Raw genomic sequence first — 20,658 nt, 5'->3', positions numbered from 1 at the left:
TGAAAATAGGGTCTGTGCAAATACAATGAAGCTAAGATGAGGTCAAACTGGATTAGGGTGGCCCTAAATCCAATGACAGTGTCCTCATAGGAAGAGGAAGTTTCAGAGACACAACACAGGGAGAAGCTCGTGTGAGACACAGGCAGAGAGCTAGGGACACTCGGGGCCACCAGAAGGTGGGAGAGCCAGCATTCCAGGCCTTTCACCTTCAGCAGATCTAGGCCTTGGGAAGATGTTACAAATGCCAGAGCTGGAAAAGAAGAGACCCATCCGGAAGCCATGTTGGAGCAGGGCCACAGGAGTTGGGAGGCCTGCTAGGTGTCCAGGATGGGGGCCTGGTGTGGGATAGGGTGGGAGTGAGTGATGAATGGGAAGTGATGTCCCTTCAGGAAGGAGGGCAGGAAGGGTCTCTCCATTCCCCGAATAGAGACTCTAATGCCCTGAGCAGATCCTGGACTAGGGTAAAGTGCAGCGCTGAACTGTTTTCCTCCCTGTGGTGAAATTCGAGGTCAAGAATCTAAATGCAAAATGGTTATAAGCTGAGCCCCAAGGAGACCCAAGAGAGCGCTCACTAGGCGGCAATCTCAGGAGGCCCGAGCCCAGGGCGAGGACCGCTAACCTCAGAGCCTGGGCTCCCCTCCGAGGGTTGTTGGCGGGGCGTTTGGGGCGAGGTGTGGGGTAGAGCGGACTGCAGCCCGCTGAAAGTGGCTTTCGGTGGATGCTCGCATTCGCGGGTTGCTCTTCTTCACACCTGAGGGACAAGCGCAGGGGGTGCCACCGGGCTCACAATCCGCGCCAACCTGTGCCAGCACGCGCCGTGCAGCCGCATCATTGCCACCTCTGTGGCTGCGGTAGCGAGGCCAGACAGGTGCACACCTGCGGGGCTGGGCCCGCAGCGCTCCAGGACATGCCCATGTTACTCACTGGGCTTGCCCCATCCCGCCGCGCAAGACTGGGACCAGGGCGCGAGATCCGTCCCGCCGGGGGGCAGCGCGCAGGCGCGGCGCGTGGCTGCCCGTCGACCTCCCGGCCTGCCCCGCGCTAGCTGACGTCGCGCCGCCTGGTCCCCGCCGCTGCCGCCGCCGCTGCCGCTGCCGTCGCCGCCGCTGCCCCTGCCGCCGCCGCCATTGGAGTCGGCGCCTAGTCAGTGCGTCCCGTCCCGCTAGCCGCCTCGCGCCTGCCCACGAGCGGCTCGCGCGCCCGGCAGCCGCCGCGCCGCCGCCGCCGCCCGGCCGGCCGGTGCCCGGGGAGGAGGCGGCGGGCCCGGGGCCGCGAGAGCTCGGGTGACAGGCCCGGCCTCGCGGGGAGGCCCGAGCCGGCGGGCGCCCTGGCCCCGCGCCGCGCCGGCTGTTCATGAAGCATGTCGGCCACCAGCGTGGACCCCCAGGTAGTAGCGGGACCGGGGTCGCGGGGCCGGGCGGCGGGGTGGCGGGGGCCGCTTACGGAGCCGGGGTCTGGGTCGCGGGGTTGGGCTGGGGTCATGGGACCGGAGCGCCGTCGTCTGGGGCCACGGACCGGTTCGGGCCGGAGCTCGTCGCCCGCCGGGAGGGGTTCTCGTGGATAAGTTGTGTTTCTTCTCCCCGGGTGCTGTCCGTTCGCATGTCCGGCCTGCGGCGAATCAGAGAACAAAAGGACAAGATAATAAAGGTGAGCGAAGTCGGGACGGCAGCCAGGGACCGGGGCGGAGGGGCTCGGGAGCGGAGGGGGCGGCGCTCGCCGAGACCCGGTGCACGTGTATGGGAGAGAGAGAGGTCTCTGAAGCGGCGGCCAGGACCGCGGAGTTTTCCTTTCTCAGCTTTAGGGAGAGAAAACTTCGGATTTTGATATTGGGGGAGACGAAACAGGTTAAAAACAGGGAGTTTTCAAGAAGTAAATCGACGGGGAGAGTAATTTCGTAGTTCCCTCTTTCCTCAGGGTAGTGGCGGGGGGAAGGGAAGGAGGCCAGGGGCTGAGCGACCCTTCTGTCTGTGACCCCAGGCGTGGGGCTGGCCCTTGGCCCTGTACTCTGGCTCCTTACCCCAGTAGTTCAAGCCTCTGTCTTTTGAGTGTCTTGTAATCTCGGGATAGTCTGGCTTGGGGTCCACCCCTAAAACTCACTCCTGGGAAAACTGGTGACGCTTCATGTTTACTCCATAGACTATTTTGAACCGGGGTGTGTGTGCCTCGGGTGTAACCAAATAGGGTTATCACGTTTGGAGATTGGAGAAGGCCCAGCACTTCTTTACCTTCCCCTCCTTTCCTGGCTGAGTGTGGTGACAGTGGAAAGTAAGAGTGCAGCCAGATAATAGTTCAGAGACGTCCAGTTACAGCTTCCCAGCCTCACTCCCACTCCTCACGGGGCATACAAAGACCTTTGAATGCATCACCTTTACCAAAACCGGGTTATAAGTTCCTGGCATTATCTCATCTGTACCTCCCTTTTGTTAGTGTCTACCAAATTCCAATTAATTTTCATAAAAATCGTTAGCTAAGTTATTGAAAGTTTTGTATCACTTTTCTAATTAGCTGCGTGTCAATTCTGAATGTCTGCGTCCATTTTTAAAGTAAAAGCAATTTCTAGAAGTTGATGGACATAAACTTGACTTTTTCCAATTTCCATGATTAAAAGCAACGTTTTAAGAATTCAAAGGTAATATGTTCCAAATTTTCTTGCAGTACAAAATGGTTCTTTGCATCAGAAGGATACCGTTCATGACAATGACTTTGAGCCCTACCTTTCTGGACAGTCAAACCAGGTGAGTTTATCTTTTTATAACATGTTTGCATTTATTTCACCTGAGTTTTGAAAAAGTAAATACACCTTTACTACTTATTTCTGATGTTATCATCCTGAACAACAGAGATGCAGACTATAAAATACTAAAGGTAAAGTAAGACACTGACAAAGGCTTGTTTTGAAGAGCAGCATCACATGGAAGGTGGGGCATGAGCGCAGTGAAGCTGGTCTTCTCTCTGGAGGAGATGACATCCCACCGGGGCTGGCAGGCATGCGGCATTCTAGTTGGGCGGTCTCAGCATTGCTGGGTCAGTGATGGCATTGTGTTTGACAAAGTGGAGTGTCACTTAGTTCTCTGAAGCTTTCCAGTGACTTTTTTTTTTTTTAGCTCTGAGCGATTGGAATTTTGGTCTAGGAGCAGCTAGAGCAGGACTCTGAAGTGAGGCTCCATCTTTGAGTTCTTCACGCCCCTGCTGACTGGGACACTTTCTTGATGGCTTGCCCTCTCTGCTCACTTACTTTTCTCTAGACAGTTGAAGAGGTGACTCCTGACAGAGTTGTGGGCAGGGTGGACTACAGGGTGCCCCTAGAGCTCAAGGCAGTACCTAATGGGTTGTAGCCATCCGTTCTCTTAGGTGTTTTCTTAGCCTTGGCGGTAAGGGGATTGTGGATTGAAGTGCTCTGTTTGGGCGGCCGTCTTGCACACTGTAGGATGTTTAGGAGCCTCCTGGGCCTGCATCCATGAAATGTCATTAGTATCTGCATGCTATCTCGTGTGACAACCAGAAATGTCACAGGTGTCTTCTGGGGGGCTGTGTTGTCCTGTCTAAAACCACTAGGTCAGTTTGAGTTCAAGTTTAAACAAAACATCTGTCACTTTTAAAGTACATGGTGTATGTTTGCTTTAAAATAAAATGAGGCTCTGCCTCTTTCCTGTGGAATGAAGCTGGGCTGCCTGTTTCCTTGCTTGTCTGCTCTTCTCTGGAGTGTCTTAGGGCTTTTCTCCATTCTCTTTCCTGCTCCACTTGGCAGGACAGAGGCTGAGGGCCACACACTCCCCACCCGACCCCACCCCACCCCACCCCATCCCATCCCGAAGAACCCACCCCTCCTCTCGGCAGGACAAGGGACTGCTCTGTGATGGCCTTTCAGCCAGAGGCGTGGCAGGAAGTTGAGCGGACTTAAACTTATTTCTCTTGCATGATTTGCTCCAGCAGTGTTATGTATTAAATTTTAACCAAAAATATCAGGAGAGGAGGTTGCTTCATTTAAAACAAAATTTCATAAGGTAGGATGTTTTAAAAAAGAGTAGATGGCTTCCTTTTTTTTTTAAGTTTATTTTTGACTGCTCTGGGTCATCTTCATTGCTGCATGTGGGCTTTTCTCTAGTTGCAGCAAGCGGGGGCTACTCTTTGTTGCGGTGTGTGGGCTTCTCATTGCAGTGGTTTCTCTTATTATGGGGCACGGGCTCTGGGGCGTGTGGACTTCAGTAGTTGTTGCACATGGTGTCAGTAGTTGTGCCGCACGGGCTCTAGAGCACAGGCTCAATAGTTGTGGTGCACGGGCTTTGTTGCTCTGTGGCATGTGGGATCTTCCCAGAGCAGGGATTGAACCTATGTTCCCTGCATTGGCAGGCGGATTCTTAATCACTGGACCACCAGGGATGTTTGAGTAGGTGACTTTCCAATGTCAGTGGAGTACTCCCAGCTGTCTTACTCTGGGGAGGCCATTGGAAAGACTGGGGTAGGTTGGTGCTGTCAGTGGACACTTAAAAAATAGCCCCTTCATTCTGCATGTTAAGATGTGCTGTTCTCAGCAAGATGACTAGACAGCACATCACTTAAGAGGGACTCTGTTAAGAAAACTCTTGATAGAAAGTAGACTGTCCAGAAATGCCCAATTGTGTAGGAAGCATGCCACTCAGGAGGGCTCTTAGATCCTAAGTTTTCCTGGCCTTTTCATATTAGGGACACAGACCGTGAGGGCCAGTGAGGTTCTGCTGTGCCCAGTGGCAGAGCCAGGCTGTGGACTGAGCAGCAGGACCTCTCACAGCATGCAGCAGGGTCCATGGGTCCTGTGTGTGCCACTCCTTTCTTCACCAGGGCTGTGATGCCATCAAGAATCCCTCCTCTAGATGTGGGCTCTGCTGCTATATCCTTCCAGGCTGCTAATGAGGAGGCCTGAGTGGCGATCGCTGTGGCCAGGAGCAGTGAGCCCACTTCCCGTCTGTGCGCTCAGTCTTTACTGAGGTGGTGTTGACATGAGATGAGCTGTATGTGTTTAAAGAAGGCGGTTTTCTATGTGACCTTTCTCTGGTACACATGGGCACCTGTGGAGCTGTTGCTAAGGCGAGGTTGTGGGCATATCCATCAGCCTTGTGATGCTTTCTTACCTTTTTTTAACCCAGACGTGGTGTGTGGTAGCCAGTTGGAGACACTGTTTTCCTGGTTTGTGAAGCCTTAAGGCTTCAAATGATTTGGAAAACATTTAAAAGCACACCTGTCAGTTGAGTTAGGTGACTTGTACCCACGCTTTGGTAGGTCTGCCTTCCTCAGAAAGGCCCGGGGTCCCTGCTTCTGGTGTGTTTTTCTTCCTAGTGGCCTCAAGGAGCATCCTTATGTAGCAGCTCTGGATCTGCTTCTGTGACTTGAAATACTCATCAGTCAGTATTTTGGAAATGATGAGGGTAGAGAAAGCACAGGGAAGGACAGCAGGGCTGGGGTAGGGGGCCCAGGGGCAAGGGTGAGAGGCGTTGGGTGGGGCCCTGGGGATTCCCTGGTAGCTCAGCTGGTAAAGAGTCTGCCTGTAAGGCAGGAGACCCTGGTTCAGTTCCTGGGTCAGTAAGATTCGCTGGAGAAGGGATGGGCTATCCACTCCAGCATACTTGGGCTTCCCTGGTGGCTAAGCTGGTAAAGAATCTGCCTGCAATGTGGGAGACCCGGGTTCAATCCCTGGGTTAGGCAGATCCCCTGGAGAAGGGAACAGCTACCCACTCCAGCATTCTGTCCTGGAGAAGGCCGTGGACTGTATTGTCCATGGGGTCACAAAGAGTTGGACACACTGAGCGACTTTCACTTTCTGGGGCTACCAGATCATCCTGACTTTGCCCTTCTCAGGGCCTTCCTGCTTTCCGGTTCTCTGTTTTTACCTCTGAAAGGTAAGGAAAGACTGAAAGGACCCAGAAAATTCCTGCCCAGAGTTTTGGAGACAGTGCCTCTGAGTTTGGTGTGAGTGCTACCGGCTGACAGAGGGCTGAGTGTGTGGACAGAGGGGCCCCCGGGGCTCAGCATCTTCACTCGAGCATCTGGTTGTTGGCAGACTCAGCAGCATCCCCGCTCGTGTTGACGGTGACAGAAAGGGGGAAAGTCACCTTTTTCACTTTTCCTCTTGAATAATTCAGTTGTTCTGGGTGTAATGAGAAACATTCGCCTCCTAAGAAAAGAATGTTGTGTGAATTCACTCGTTCCGAGTGCTAGTGCCGATTCACTGGGAGTCAGTGTAGACCCATTTGGGAACCTTTTCGAAAGCTTTGCCGTTGGTCGTGTCCTCTGATGAGATGTGGGCAGAGCCCCTCAAGTGCTGGGGGTGTTCCTCCACTGTGGGATCAGCATGGCATCACCTCAAGACCTCATGTCGCTGTTTCTCACACGCCATCCTGCGAGGTCGAGCTGGCTTGTCCCTGTGTGAATGCTCCTCAGCATGCTCCGCAGGTGGTGTGTGTGTCTTGGGCTTCTGGAGGCTCCTTTCTGTTTCCCCTTCTGTTTCCCCTCCAGTCCCGTCTTTTGGTCACTGTAATGGTTGAGTCCCTGTATCGTTTGTGAAACTTAAAGCATTTGAGTAATTTCAGAATTTCTTTCTTCTCAACAAAATGGATATAGGGGTCAAACATTTCAACTTTTAAAAAGGTGATTCTGGTCATTGAGAATGAGAGACTTTTTCCTAACGTGGTTAAGTTTTAAGTATAAAATAACTTAATTATAGAATTAATTTATGGGTTTATTGTGTTTTACTGTTCGGGTTTTGAAAAACGGTTGCCTGGGGCTGACTGTCAACGACTCTGAGTTTATACTGTTTGGAGTGTCCATTTTGTTTATCACTTTAGATTTGGTCACGAGGAGGTGTCCCAAGAGTCCAACACATGGGGGTGTTTTTTCTCCCATTACTGGACTAATTCTGCCTTGAAGACCTGTCAGCCTTCCTTTTTTGAGGCCCTGAATTATACAGAGGCTATAATTAGATGTCTCATGTGTGAAAGCAGTCGTCAGGGTGGTTTTACCTGAGTCCTCCTTAAGAGTTTGTTCTGTACTGCTCCTTTGACTAGACCAGTGATACAGCTGTACAGAGGTGTTAGTGTGCTCGGAGGAAGTGGGCAGTTTGTTTTATCCCTTTGGTCTCTGCACCCACGTCCCTGGCGGGTAAGCTTGAGCCTCCTGACCTGGGTTGCATGGCTGACTAAGCAGACAGCGTGTTTGCTGTCTCAGGAGCCCAGCTGGGGAGCGTGTCTGTAGAGCCCTAGGCCGCGGTCAGGCGGGCTTCCGAGGGGCTGGGGTGATCACGAGCAGCCTGAACCCTGGTCGGCCCCACAGCCCGGCTCACGGAGTGAGCACAGCTCAGTTGCCCTGTGACCTGGAGCCTGGACAGTTGGCCTAAGCACCATGTACGGAAGCACCATCTTTGTGGGGAGGGGATGCAGACCACAGCGAGAAGGGCGCCGCAGGTTCCCTGCTGATCCCAGCAGCCTCACCTGTTACTCTGCTGCTTTGCTCTCAGAGTTTGGAGGGAGATCTGGCTGATGTGGGACTGGGCTGCCAGTAAGATGGGAATGAAAATATATATGCGGTTCCCAGTGCTGTAGATCACTGCACACAGCCTGCTTGTGCCCCGTGGTCCTGTGGGGACATAGTGTCAGGAGGGGTCGGGCAGGGCTGGTTCAGAGCCCAGCTCTCCCAGTAAAGGGGACCCTGGCGTGTGGAGACGCTAGGGAGACTTGCCCATCCCCCATAGCTGGGTCTCCTCTGAGAGCCTGCCCAGGAAACAGTGGAGACTGAGGGGGCCAGACCTCTTTGGGCTCAGGGTTGGAGGTCCAGGCAGATGTCCAGAAAAGCCTGTGGAGGGGTCTCTGGGGCGGCCCTTGACAGGGGCAGGAGTCCTGAGGGTTGAGAGTGGGAAAGGTATCCATCCAGGCGCGTCATTAGCGAGCATCCTGGCTGCTGTTAGAAGCGCCTGCTGCCTCTCGAGCACTTCGTCACTCTGCCTGTGCTGCCCGTGTCCTGCTCGAGTGTTACTGCTGTAGGACAGAGACCTGCTCCTCGGGCTGCTTCCTGTGAGTGGTCACTCTTAAAAGTAGAGTGGCGGGGCGGGTCTCCTGACTCGAGTCATGATCATGACAAGTGGTCCTGAGTGTTTGGGTGGCCACGTGGGTCGTCTGGGTGTTTGCCCTCTGTGTCCTGCCCGGGCTCCCGTTGTGTGCTGCTCACACCTGCGCTAAAGCGGACGTGCTCGGTGTGGCAGTGTCTCTGCCATGTCACGGCCTAACTCTTCCCCTGCTTGTTTTCACAGAGTAACAGTTACCCCTCCATGGCCGACCCCTACCTGTCCAGCTATTACCCGCCATCCATCGGATTCCCCTATTCCCTCAACGAGGCACCGTGGTCTACTGGAGGGGACCCTCCAATCCCCTACCTCACCACCTACGGACAGCTCAGTAACGGAGACCACCACTTCGTGCATGATGCCGTTTTCGGGCAGCCTGGGGGATTGGGCAGCAACATCTACCAGCACAGGTTTAATTTCTTCCCTGAAAACCCTGCCTTCTCGGCCTGGGGGACTAGTGGGTCTCAGGGTCAGCAGGCTCAGAGTTCAGCCTACGGGAACAGCTACACCTACCCGCCAAGCTCCTTGGGTGGCACGATTGTGGACGGACAGACAGGCTTTCATGGTGATACCCTCAACAAGGCACCAGGAATGAACAGCCTGGAGCAGGGCATGGTGGGCCTGAAGATTGGGGACGTCACCACCTCTGCAGTCAAGACGGTAGGGTCGGTCGTCAGCAGTGTGGCCATGACAGGCATCCTTTCTGGCAACGGTGGGACAAATGTGCCCCTGCCAGTGTCGAAGCCGACCTCATGGGCTGCCATTGCCAGCAAACCTGCTAAACCACAGCCGAAAATGAAGGCCAAGAGCGGGCCTGCCATCGGGGGGGCTCTGCCCCCGCCACCTATTAAACATAACATGGACATTGGTACTTGGGACAACAAGGGACCTGTGCCCAAAGCCCCGGCCCCCCAGCAGGTTCCAGCCTCCTCGGTGGCCCCCCAGCCCCAGCCGGCCATGCAGCCTCTTCCCGCTCAACCTCCCCTTCCGGCCCCACCACAGCACACGGGCCCCCAGCAGCTGCCCCAGACCCGCTGGGTTGCCCCTCGTAGCAGAAATGCGGCGTTCGGGCAGACCGGGGGCCTCGGCAGCGACAGTAACTCCTCCGGGGGCACCCAGCCCAGCACGACCCCGAGCGCAGAGTCCCACCCCGTCCTAGAAAAACTGAAAGCCGCCCACAGCTACAACCCCAAGGAGTTTGACTGGAACCTGAAGAGCGGGCGTGTGTTCATCATCAAGAGCTACTCTGAGGATGATGTGCACCGTTCTATCAAGTACTCGCTCTGGTGTAGCACAGAGCATGGCAACCGGCGCCTGGACAGTGCCTTCCGCGCCCTGGGCAGCAAGGGGCCCGTCTACCTGCTCTTCAGCGTCAACGGCAGCGGCCATTTCTGCGGGGTGGCCGAGATGAAGTCGCCTGTGGACTACGGCACCAGCGCTGGGGTCTGGTCCCAGGACAAGTGGAAGGGCAAGTTTGACGTGAAGTGGATCTTTGTGAAGGACGTGCCCAACAGCCAGCTGCGGCACATCCGGCTGGAAAACAATGACAACAAGCCGGTCACCAACTCGCGCGACACCCAGGAGGTACCCCTGGAGAAGGCCCGGCAGGTGCTGCGGATCATCGCCTCCTACAGGCACAGCACCTCCATCTTTGACGACTTCTCACACTATGAGAGGCGCCAGGAGGAGGAGGAGGTGGTGCGTAAGGTGAGCCTGGCCGGGCGGGGTCCCTGGCCCAACACGGACGTTGAACAGCTGTTGACACAGCACCTGGGTCCTTGCCAATTGTTCAGAAACAATGGGTTGCAGCCTCTGTTGTAGAGGACTTGGGTGACTCGTTAGAACAGGGCTTCCCAGTCTCTGTCCAGCCTGGAACACTTAGAGTTCTGTGGCCCCAGGGTGGACAGGCGAGGCTGCTGGGCCAGATGCTCCCACTAAGGCCCAACTGGGCGTGGCCTTCAGCAGTGGGGACACTCCAGTCTAGAAGTGGCTGCTGTTTTATTCTGTCTTAAAAACCCAGTATGCTGCAGTTTCTGGAAACATGAATCTGCTCCATCTAATAAGCAGTGGGCAGGGGAGATTGGGATGCAGACAGTTCATAACTGGAGTGTGTGTGTCTGCAAGCACAACAGAAGACCCTTGAACTGGTCTCTGAGTGGGTCCCCACCTCCTGTGCCAGCGCATGGGCTGAGTCTGCTTGGTGGGAGACCGGCCCAGAAATGGGGAGGACAGGGCACTGGCACACCTGGTAGAGCCATTGTGTTAAGAGCTGAGCCTGAGATTCTTCCTGCTTCTTTGGTATTAAAATGTCTTTTCTTTCATGAAATATCAGTTGATAATAGGTGGATTTTCAATCCTTTATAGTTTTCTGTGTTTTTTTTATTTTAAAAAAAGATGCTTTGCCCATCTGGGAATTCAGTGTCCTGAGAGTTTTCTGACAGAAAGGCTTGTAAATAGGACATAGAGCACAGTGCTGGTAGCAGTTTGGAAGTTACACAGACTGACCACCCACAAAGCTTTGGAAACAGGTTGGTCGCACTGCCTCTTTGGGGCGGAAGAGAGATGTCTTGTTTCCTTTCAGTTAGTGTGAAACGGGTATGAAATGAAACGCAGAGATGCTGAATTTGCCTGGATAGGATGTAGGTCTTACCCACGAGACTTGAGGCCCCTGGTGACCAGATGCTGGCTCTGCGTGTGTCTCACGCGCTGTGGCCCTTGGTTCTGATGGGTGTAGTGAGCCGAGGGGTAGACTTCTGCCCTGCCCTGGTGGCTGTGTGAGGTACCTCTGTCCTGGAACTTGCCTCGTGGTCATGTGCTTGCATGTCGGGAACAGGTAGACGGAGGAGCCACCCGAGCCCAGACCCGTGGGGCCCATGGCTTCCAGCTGTTCCTCTGGGAGCCTCTTCAGCAGGGCTGTCCTCTGGCTTTGCTGGGAGGCTTCCCTGGGCTGTCCCTCCCCCTGGGGCAGGGGTACTGCAGAAGCAGGCACCATGAGCCAGCCACCTTTGTTCACAGGGGTCAGTGCTAGGTTAATTCCCGTCTTGGAACCCCAACCCGTTGCTGTCCTAGAGAGATGTCAGGCCTCTCTTGGGCTCGGTGGGCTGTGGAAGAGTGTGGGTGGGTCTTGTCTTGGCCCCACAAACATCTACCAGGACACTTGTCCCTGTGGTTCCTTCTGGAGTTGGCAGCTGGCGCTGATTTCCTGGCAAGAATTGGGTGTGTCCTTAAAAAAGATGTGGGTGGAAGCAGCTCTTCCTCGTAACCTCTGAGCTTGCTGGTAGGGCAACCACCACCAGGAAGCCCACCCTGGAGGTTCTCAGGTAGTCTTTTTGTTTATCAGCTGGTGTTTGAAATGATTGCGATGCTTAGAGACGTGTTGTGTTGAAAGGTAAGATGCACTTGCCGTTGGACGGGCGTGTCACTGCCCTGCGTCTCAGCTATCCATCTGAAAGCGGGCTGGCTTTGTTGGGAAGCGCCTGGTCTCGTGGCAGCTGGATCAGACCCAGGCGTGCAAGCCTCTGGGCTTTAAATCTAGAGATGGCTGCTCTCTAGGGCGCTTAAAATAGTGCAGGTTTTAAGTGACAGAATCAAGCTGGAGAGTTCCTCATACGACCAGACTGGCTGCGGCCCGCGGTCAGCTCTGCAGACATAGCGATTCCATGGAAAACTGGGCAGAGATGGAGGGTCAGGATTGAGCCTCTGCTGAGGAGGCAGCGATTGGCCTCTGTTGGGCTTGGTCTGAGAAGAGGCTGTTCCAGTCTCAAGGTGGTGGTCGTTGTCATGGTTAGAGGAGTCGGGGCTGTGGGAGGAGCCCGCCCTTGTCAGCATCACGTCAGCCGCAGCCACTTTGAACTCAGAAGAGAGTCCGGCCTTGCTGTCCAGGAGGGGCAGGAGCTGGGCTCTTTCTAGGAGGGTGCAGGACACACAACTCCTAGCGTTTGCAGGTCAGAGTTCAGGGTGGGGAGGCACAGTTAATTCCTGGAGTCGTAGCTGTCCACTAGCCTGCCTGCTCACCCACATACTTGGGGGCTTTTTCGGGACAAGGGGACAGTATGAAAAGTATGGCAGGTGCTCCTGCTGTTGACCAGCCCTGGGTGGGGACATGGGGGACCAGGGAATTGGGGTCTTGTTAACCTGAAGGTACATGAGGTCAGTTTTAGCAAAAGAGTGTTGTTTTTTTTTTTTTAAAAAGTGTTTTTACTGCATTATACTGTATGTGTGTAGTGACTCTTGATTGTTTGGGTGTTGTGTCATTGACCAGCCTCTGGCCAGCAGGGTCCTTTCCCAGCTTCATCCTATCGAGAGGGGCGGTGGGTGGGGGGGCGGCGGGAAACGTTGCCATATTTGCAGTCGAGTCAAGTGGCATATCGTAAGGAGAGGCTGAGATGGCTTTCAGCAGGCGGGCGGACATGGGGACGTGGAGGGCTGGCACTGTGTTCACAGGCTACTCACACGCCCGCCCTGGGAAAGGTGGTCCTGTGGGCAGTAGGAAGCAAACTGGCCAGAGGAGCCTTCCGTGCCCAGGTGTCACCGCATGTTGGCAGTTGTCAGGTGCCTGGCCCAAGTGGCCAGGACGCCGAAGCTTCGAGCTGCCGTGGGTGGTGGCCAAGCAGGGAGCAGGGTCCACATCTGGCCACAGCACCTGGACCTGGAGGCACGTTGTCTGTGTGCGCGGAGGCCCGTGTGTTACACTCTCCCCTTTCCTTACAGGAACGGCAGAGTCGAAACAAGCAGTGAGGGTTCAGCAGGCTCTCGTGCCGTCTGGTCTGACGTGGGGCTGCGCGGCTGGAGGGCGTGTGCCTGGTGCTGTCTCCCGGCGGCGGCTCTGCTGGCTTCATGCAGTGCTCGCCTGCTCACATCTTTATGTCCTTTGTAGTTTATTTTCGCCCAGATGAATCTGCATTCATTTGTATTTTTTCTATGTATCATATAGTATTGTAGAACTCACTAATAAAGGACTATGTTTTGTCAGCTTATCAATCACACTGACCTAACGCGAAATGTTAAGTATTCTTAAAAACAAAAACTTAATTCATCCCAAAGATTTATTATTTGGGGGGAACATTATGTTCCTATTCTTAAATTCACAGTCATTTAACATCTTTATGTGAGACCTTTTGTCTCTCACCCCTTTTGCTTTAATACTGAACATAAGACACCATGAGTTGTCTGCCATTTTGGTGTTGTGTTTTAAATTTGCTTCCCTTCAAGATGCTGAAGTCCACAGGCTGATGACCGACTTGTTCGGCTGCTTTGCCATTTCTTCTGTTATCTGTCTGAGATGCTCATCTGCCCATTTGACATCTACTAGGCAGAAGGATAAATTTCAGTTTTTCAAAAGTTTGGTGAACCTGCTCTCCTTGGAGCACCTGCCTCCTGCCTCCGTGTGTGCCTGGGGTCTGCTGTATTCCTGGTTGGAGGTGACCACAGGCTGGGCGCGGAGGGGTTCCTTCTGTGTGCAGACCATTTGACTTCCCCCTTTTTTCACTGGAGAGTCCTCGAGCTGTTTCACGTTTTTATACCGATCATACTGAGCTTTAAATGTGAGATCTGGTAGTCCAGAGGGGTGTGATGGATGATGCTGCCGGTTGTAAAGTTCAGTTTGTGGGGTCTATATGTTCTTTTATCCTGTTGAATGGGTAAAACAACAAATCTTTCAGAAACTTAATTTGCTGTCATGTTTTATGGAATGAGGGGCCACTGAAGAACTCGCCATGGGAGTTAGAGCATGAACGTGGTGTGCATGCCTGCCTTCACGCTCACTGCACACGATTCGAGCAAAGGGCCTCCCATGCAGAATGCAGGTGCTTCTGAAAACTGTGTACTCGACAGGCCCTCCGAGTCACAGTGCAAACTGTTTTATTTAGACTTGTATTTAGAACGTGTCACTTTCTTTGAACCGTTACCGCCTGTGCGGAGTCTCGGACGACATCGGATAACTTTCTCTAGAAGAATACAAGCCTTAATAAACAATACCCATTTAGCAAGTCTTCTGTCACTTCATTCTTCACCCTCTTCTACCAATTAACGTTTTAACTGCAGAGCCGGTTAACTCAACTCTCCAGAGGCCCGTGTGTCCCCCGCATCTGCTGCCATGTCTCACGTGTGCTCAGTCGTCGGGCAGCCTCAGAGAGCATGCAGTTCCTGGCTCAGCACGTGGTCAGTGAGCAATGTGCCAACGGCCGCACTGTGCTGGGGTGTCCACCGGCTCCCGCACTCAGTGGCAGAGGCCAGGGCAGGCTCGGCTGCTGACTGGCTCTGAGGGTGTCCCCCACACCCTGCTGGCTTTGTGGACACTTGGGACTGAACGTGCCGAGGAGGGCAACACATGCAGGTGTGGGAGGGCTTGCGGGGATGTGCATGATCACCATGTCCCATCCTGCTTTCAAAGGGCTGCTGGTGGCAGCTCTTCCCTCACACCCAGCTCGTCAGCCTGCCTTGTCCCCCCTCTGTCCACCCAGAAGCCTGCCATGCAGGAGTTCCATGATGGGTTTCATCTGCCCAGTGTGCTCCACGCAGTCCCTCCGGCTCCAGAGGTTTCCTTGGAGGGTCTGACTGCAGACCCCATCCTCACGGGCTGGTCCGCAGAGAGCTCATCCTGCAGGTGGCTTCTCCCTTGGTGGGGTCCTGCCCCTCTGGCTCCTTGCCATCCAAGATCTCCAGGATGGGGAAGCAAGAGCTGAGCTGAAGCAAGAGCTCAACTGAGATGAGATCCAGAGCCCAGGCCCATGCGTGGGTCCTCACGTCACCGGCAGCCAGCAGAGCCCCTTGGGCTCCTGGGCCCTATGTGCAAATTGCCCTCCCACACATACACATGCTGGTTCCTCCCCCTACACACACACACACACGTACACACACATGCTGGTTCCTCCCATATCCTGGAGTCACTTGAGATTTGCATGATCAACTTTTTTCCCGAAACCAGCGTGTTCTAAAGGAATTGGAGCAGCTGTCCCACCCGTCTTCACACAGCAACTGGATGGATCCTGTGGGGAATGTTTTTCAGCTGAGCCATCACTGGTAGACCGTGTTCTTATTTCTGGAGAGGCCCCTGGAGGAGGGTGTGGGGAAGGTGGAGGGAATCCCTCCACCGGGCAGCAGGTGCAGGGTTAGTGCTACCTGGACGCAGTGTCAGCCTCAGACCCACCCCTGGTGGGGGTCTTCCTGAGGGCAACTCAGAGCAACCAGGTGCTTGACAAGCTGTACCTGTGGTGACGTGGGGTGAGGGTCCCGGTGGGTGTGGAGCTGGGAGGGTGCAGGAGCCAGGATGGCTGGGCCTCCAGCATGGACCACTCGGCTTTTGCAGGCTGGCAGTCTGGGTGATGGTTTCTCATGTGACCAGGCGGTGTGCCCTTGGGGGTCTGGGAGGGGAAGGGAGATGAGGGGCTGGTGGATGGCCCCTGCTGTGAGCACAGGGCCATGTCACCTCAGCCCTGCTTAACTAGCTTGGAAATTAGGGACTTCTGTAGGTGGAGGGGAGAAAAGGGACCCTCCCTGGCACGGGCCTGACAGGCTGGGGACCCAAGGTACAGTGCTGTGGACAAGTGTCCTGCCCAGGCAGTGCCCCTCCCCGCCACGTGTCGGCTCTGCTGCCAGCTCAACCAGGGAGGAGGACTCCCTCAGCCGGCCCTCTGACTTGGGACGGTTTGCCTGGATTGGGATAGTGGTGGCCTCGGCCATCGCCAGGGCAAATGTGGCCAGCCCCACCCCTGGCTTGGTGGGAGAGACTGAGGGGGAGCAAGTACTATTTCTCAGTCTAGGTAGAGCGGTCAGGAGGGTGGGCTTGATGAGCCCCCAGACATCTGGGTCCCTGGGCAGAGCTGCTCCAAGGGGCAGGGGAGGGCCTGACTCCCCTTTGCTATTTTGGGGGACTTGCCAGCCCTCGGGACAGGGCTTAGGCACCTGGAGATGGGGAGGTACCAGGTGCTGTGAGAGGAGCCCTGGTTTTGGGTTGAGAAGGCTGCTCAGAAAGGCACATTCCTAGGGGCTGGGGCCTGTGCGGGGCTCGCAAGGAAGCCACATTCTTTGCTCTCAAACTTTTAATTTGGAAATAATGTCAAGTTTACAGAGAATCTGCGAGAAGAGAACAGAGGACACCTTTTACCTAGATTTGCTTGTTGGTAGTGTTTTGCCCCACTTCCTTGGTCATTTGCTTGCTGCGTTTGTACGGATGTGTCATACACATGTGTGTTGTAGACAGGTGTGCCTGTTTTGTGTGTGTTGTGTGTGTGCATGTGTGCTGTATATGTGTGTGGAAGGTCGTGTGTATGTACATACGTATGTATTGTATATGTGTGTGTGTGGGTATGTGTTGTGTGTATATGTCATGTGTACGTGTAGGGTTGGGCTTGCCCAGTGGCTCAGGCGTAAAGAACTTAACCTGCAATGCAGGAGATGGGGGATTGATTCCTGGGTTGGGGAAGATCCCTGGAGGAGGGCCTGGCAATCCACTCCAATATTCTTGCCTGGAGAATCCCCATGGACAGAGGAGCCTGGAGGGCTACAGTCCATGGGGTTGCAAAGAGTTGGACATGACCGAAGCGACTCAGCACATACACACACACATAGGGTTGCATGTGTGTTTATGGTGTATGTGTGTGTGTGTAGGTATGTGTTGTATGTGTGGGCTGTGTGTGTGTGTATACAGGTAGACTGTGTTGTATATGTGTGTAGGTGTGTGATGCATGTATCTGTGTGTAGATATGTGCATTAGACACATGCATGTGTATGTATAGGTAGGTATTGCTGTATATGTGTGTTGCATGTGTGCACAGGTTGTGTGTGTGTGCTCGCCCTGTGGGAAGTCTGTGTGGAGCTCTCAGCAGATGCCCTCGTGTGTTGGACTGCAGCACATCAGGTGTCAGTGAGTGGACACAGCTGGGCCCTGTTTGGTTGTCAACACAACAGTGTCCTTGGCAGCATCTCGGGGGAGGAGAGGGTGCTTCCTGGTCAGGCCTCCCCTCCCCCACCATTGCTGTGGATGATGACCTCCCACCCCACCCCCAACTCCTACCCCTCTGGCTCATCTCACAGACTTCGCCAGGTGGCTGGCCCCACAGTGGCCTCCTCTGGCAATTGCTGTCCCAGGGCCATGCGAAGGGAGGGCCCCCCCGGTGGCAGAGGGAGGGACAAGGGTCCAGGGTGGGCCAGCAGGTGCTCAGCAGGGCCCATCCCACTGGAGGATGAACTGCAGTGTCCCCTTGCTCATGTGAGACTGGCCGCCAGCTCTGTGGGAGGCCCATCATCCAAGGGGTCCTGAGTGATGACTGCCCTCGGTGCCCCACCATGGTAGCAGGCTGGGCAGCCTCTCACCGCCCACACCCACTGTGAAGACAGCTGCAACAAAGGTTCCGATGTGACCCTGGTAGATGAGGCCCCGTGCTTCATGCCTGAGCCCTGGGTCAGTCCCACCAGAAGTACAGTTTCCAGGGAGGGGCCAGGGCCTGTGGCTCACCCATTTTTGCTGAATGGCACCCTTTGCCCTGGTCACCTCCCCCAGTGACATCCGGGCTCCTTCCTACCCAAGTGCACGCCTGGTGCAGACATCTGAATGATGTCACCCTGTGGAGTGGACATGTCCCTTCATGCAGGTCCCCAGGGCCTCCCACTGTCCCCAAGCCTTGCAGTCACTGGAACCTGGAATTCAGCCAGCCTCTGGAGCTCTGGTCACTAGCCTCCTTCAAAGCTTGTTGACACAGTCCCTACCCCTGGGGCCCCCAAGGGCCACAGAGCACATCTGGATGGTAAGCAGATGGCGGAATGCTGGTCGGGTGGACAGGAAGAGCCAGGGGTGGGGCCCAGCCACAGGGGGACTTCCTAGTACTCCAGATCCCAGCTGCACAAGAGGTGGGGGTGCTGGTGATGGAGTTGGGGGTGCTGGAAGTGGGTGGTGGGGTGTAAATGCAGGTGCTGCCAGAAAACACTCGGCTCCGTCTGGCCTTCCTGGGACAGTCCCCACCGGTGCCTTACTCCTGGGCAGTTGGGGGCAGCAAAGCTCAGGGCTGGGCCCACCCAACCCCCTCCCCCTGCCCAAGGCTGGGGGTCCCAGGAGGGGATGGCCTTGAGCTGGCTTTACTCTCGCCTCCAGCCACAGCTTTTCTGCCACAGACTGTGGAAGGGCGTGGCCTGGTGGCACCAGGATGGGGTTGGGGCCTGGCTGAAAAGGAAGGTAGACAGACCCCAGCAGTCCTGGACAGGTCCTGATCTGACCTCTCTGGCTTCCAGTGAGGGATCCTAGGGTTGGCCAGCTTAGCTTCAGGAGATGGAGGGAATAAGGAAATGACTGCAAACAGCACCTGGGCCCTGGGATACCTGCCCCTGGGGCGGCCGGGTCAGAGCTGAGGCCTGAGGGCCATCTAGTGGGTGGGGAGGGCAGAAGGGCTTTCCATTTAGAGCACCTAGGAGTACACAAGGCCCTGCTTCTTTCCAACCCTCAAGCTGCCCTCTGTGCTCTGTACACACATACACCTGTGTGCACACGTGCACACCACCAGACATGCAGACATGGATATGTGCATGAGCAAATACCTGTGCCCGATTGTGGGCACACACGTAACCCATTACAAACACACCTACCCACACAGACATGAACACATACAAATCCACACCCCTGCACAAGCACATGGGCCCTGGCCACACCGACGGCTAGTTGTAAGGTGACAGTGGTTCAAGATGGGCAAGGGTGCCTTGTCAGGAATCCTGCCTGACCCTCCAGCTGGTCAGGTGGTCTGTGTGAGGGGAAGTGGGGCTTACCTGGGAATGGGCCTTCCGTGGGCTCTGGGACATCATCTGTGACCTTTGGACAGGCAAGCTCTGAGAGGGATAGCCCCTGTGTGTTCTAAACCAGGAGGCAGGCTGTGTGCCCGCAGTGGGGTCTGTACTTCTCTGGGAGTGATGTGGTTGGGAAGATGCAATCTGGGTGCCAGGACAGGGGTCTTTCCTGACATTTTGAAGGATGGTGGGGAAAGGACATTGGAGACTGTCCAAGGGCCAGCTGAGCCTGGGGCTGCCTGGGCAGTGAACGTGGCGGCCTCCATGGCCTGGTGAGAGCTGTCCTGTGTGGGGTCAGGGACCCGAGCGTCACACCCAGCGGCCTGTCTCTGAGAGCCCCATATGGCACCACTCAACTCTCAGCTTGTTGACTCACCCTGTCACCGCCTCTCCTGTGTCCTCAGCATGCGGCCACTCTCCTAGGAGCACATGGGTCTTTCAGGTGCTATGAGTGGCCATGGGTGACCTCTGGGTAGCCACAGTTCCCATGGGTCTGCATCTTCATTCCACTCATCCACCCCCGCTGCTTCAAAGGATGGAAAGCAGGACAAGCCAGAGGGTGTTTGAACGACCTCATCCTGTGAGGGCCCTGATGGTGATGGTGCTGCCATTGCTGATATTGAAGGTGATGATGGTGGAGATGACGGTGGTGGTTATTGTTGTGGTGATGGTGACGATTTACTGAGTGAACGTGTCTGAGCTCACCCTCCAGCCACAGATGAGCAAATCAAGGCGCAGAGAGGTTAAAGAGTTCGGTGAGGCCTGAGACTGGTCGTGGCCGATGACTGAGGGTCTGACTTCCTGCCTGCTGTTATCAAGAGGCTCCTGCTCTGTCTGTTCCAGACTCAGCTCCTGTCAGGTTCCCTCTCTACCCATCAGGGTCCCGTCCCAGACCTTGGCGGCACTTGTGGCCTGGTCCCCCACAACGGACTCGGAAATGTTTGTTGAATGAAGAAAGGAAAGCGTCTAGGTGCGCCCCTCGGCTCTCACACGCTGCCGCAGAATCCTGCGGCGTCCCAGAGGCGCCCTCATGTGGTAAGTCCCAGAATCTGCAAGGGGCTGGGCACAGACCGTGTGTGTGTGTGTTTTGTGGAGCAGCCTGTCCTGACCTACAGAGACAATACTCACTGAGGAGAGCTGGCCCTCTGTGCTTTCTGAGCTGTGACAGGGCACAGCCTGGGGCTGGGAGTGTCCCAAGCCTGGTCTTGTTGGTCATCATTCCTGTGGGGTGCACATTGCTCACAGAGCTGGTCTTCCCCAGGGCAGGTCACAGGTCTTGGTCCCAGCTTGCGGCGCTCAGCAGGAGGGTCCAGGGTGGTCCAGCCCCAGGACAGCCCAAGTGCCCTCCTTGAGTACCTGGGGCTTCTGATGAGGCTGGGCTCCAAGGCCAGAGTGGTGTCCCACACTGGGTGGTGACCCTGGGGTGGGGAGTCAGGTGGCCCACGGGCAATTGGGGGCAGCTTGAAAGGACCTGCTGGACAAGGCTGAGGACCCGAGGCAGGGCCTGGAACCCTGTTATTGTTCGGGGAGGCTGTGTGTTTCCATCTTCCCCTGGCCCTGGGGCTCAGCTGTCATCACCCCCACCAGAGTGTCTTCAGAGCGGCTTCTCAGGGGGCCTTGCCCCGGTCACTTCTGGCCCCCATCCTCCAGCACAGTGGGCCTTGCCCTGGTCACTTCTGGCTCAAGCTCCCTGGTGGTGAGTGTTGAGGCACTGGCCCACCAGCTAGGGCAGGGAGTGGACCTGGGGAGGGCAGATACGTGCCGGTCTCTGTGTCCATTCTCGTCTAGGCTGCTGATGT

The 20,658-nt window shown here is 55.4% G+C and overlaps 1 protein-coding gene across 2 annotated transcripts; it reads left to right on the top strand.

Annotated features, from left to right (window-relative positions):
- The first annotated feature begins 1,062 nt into the window (after positions 1 to 1,062).
- Positions 1,063 to 14,076, top strand: YTHDF1 (YTH N6-methyladenosine RNA binding protein 1). 2 transcript variants are annotated; one of them, XM_027559114.1, is made up of 5 exons: positions 1,063 to 1,387; positions 1,623 to 1,647; positions 2,656 to 2,735; positions 8,276 to 9,796; positions 12,800 to 14,076. In XM_027559114.1, the coding sequence occupies exons 1-5, from the start codon at positions 1,361 to 1,363 to the stop codon at positions 12,824 to 12,826; spliced, it is 1,680 nt and encodes a 559-aa protein (XP_027414915.1). In that variant the 5' UTR covers positions 1,063 to 1,360; the 3' UTR covers positions 12,827 to 14,076. The 2 variants fall into 2 exon arrangements, with proteins under 2 accessions (XP_027414915.1, XP_027414916.1); XM_027559115.1 differs by lacking the exon at positions 1,623 to 1,647 and having other exon boundaries at positions 1,264 to 1,387.
- The last annotated feature ends 6,582 nt before the right edge of the window (positions 14,077 to 20,658 follow it).

Source organism: Bos indicus x Bos taurus, chromosome 13, assembly GCF_003369695.1.
Source record: "Bos indicus x Bos taurus breed Angus x Brahman F1 hybrid chromosome 13, Bos_hybrid_MaternalHap_v2.0, whole genome shotgun sequence".
In the NCBI taxonomy this organism is placed as follows: Eukaryota; Metazoa; Chordata; class Mammalia; order Artiodactyla; family Bovidae; genus Bos; species Bos indicus x Bos taurus.
Note: the sequence above shows the minus strand (reverse complement) of the source record. Positions and strands in the feature narration are given on the sequence as shown.

Bases quoted from the DNA above. Each gene is read 5' to 3' on its own strand.
- YTHDF1 (XM_027559114.1), top strand. From the start codon at position 1,361: ATGTCGGCCACCAGCGTGGACCCCCAG. The intron at 2,736-8,275 runs GTGAGTTTATCT...TTGTTTTCACAG, and splicing joins TTTCTGGACAGTCAAACCAG to AGTAACAGTTACCCCTCCAT. The intron at 9,797-12,799 runs GTGAGCCTGGCC...CTTTCCTTACAG, and splicing joins AGGAGGAGGTGGTGCGTAAG to GAACGGCAGAGTCGAAACAA.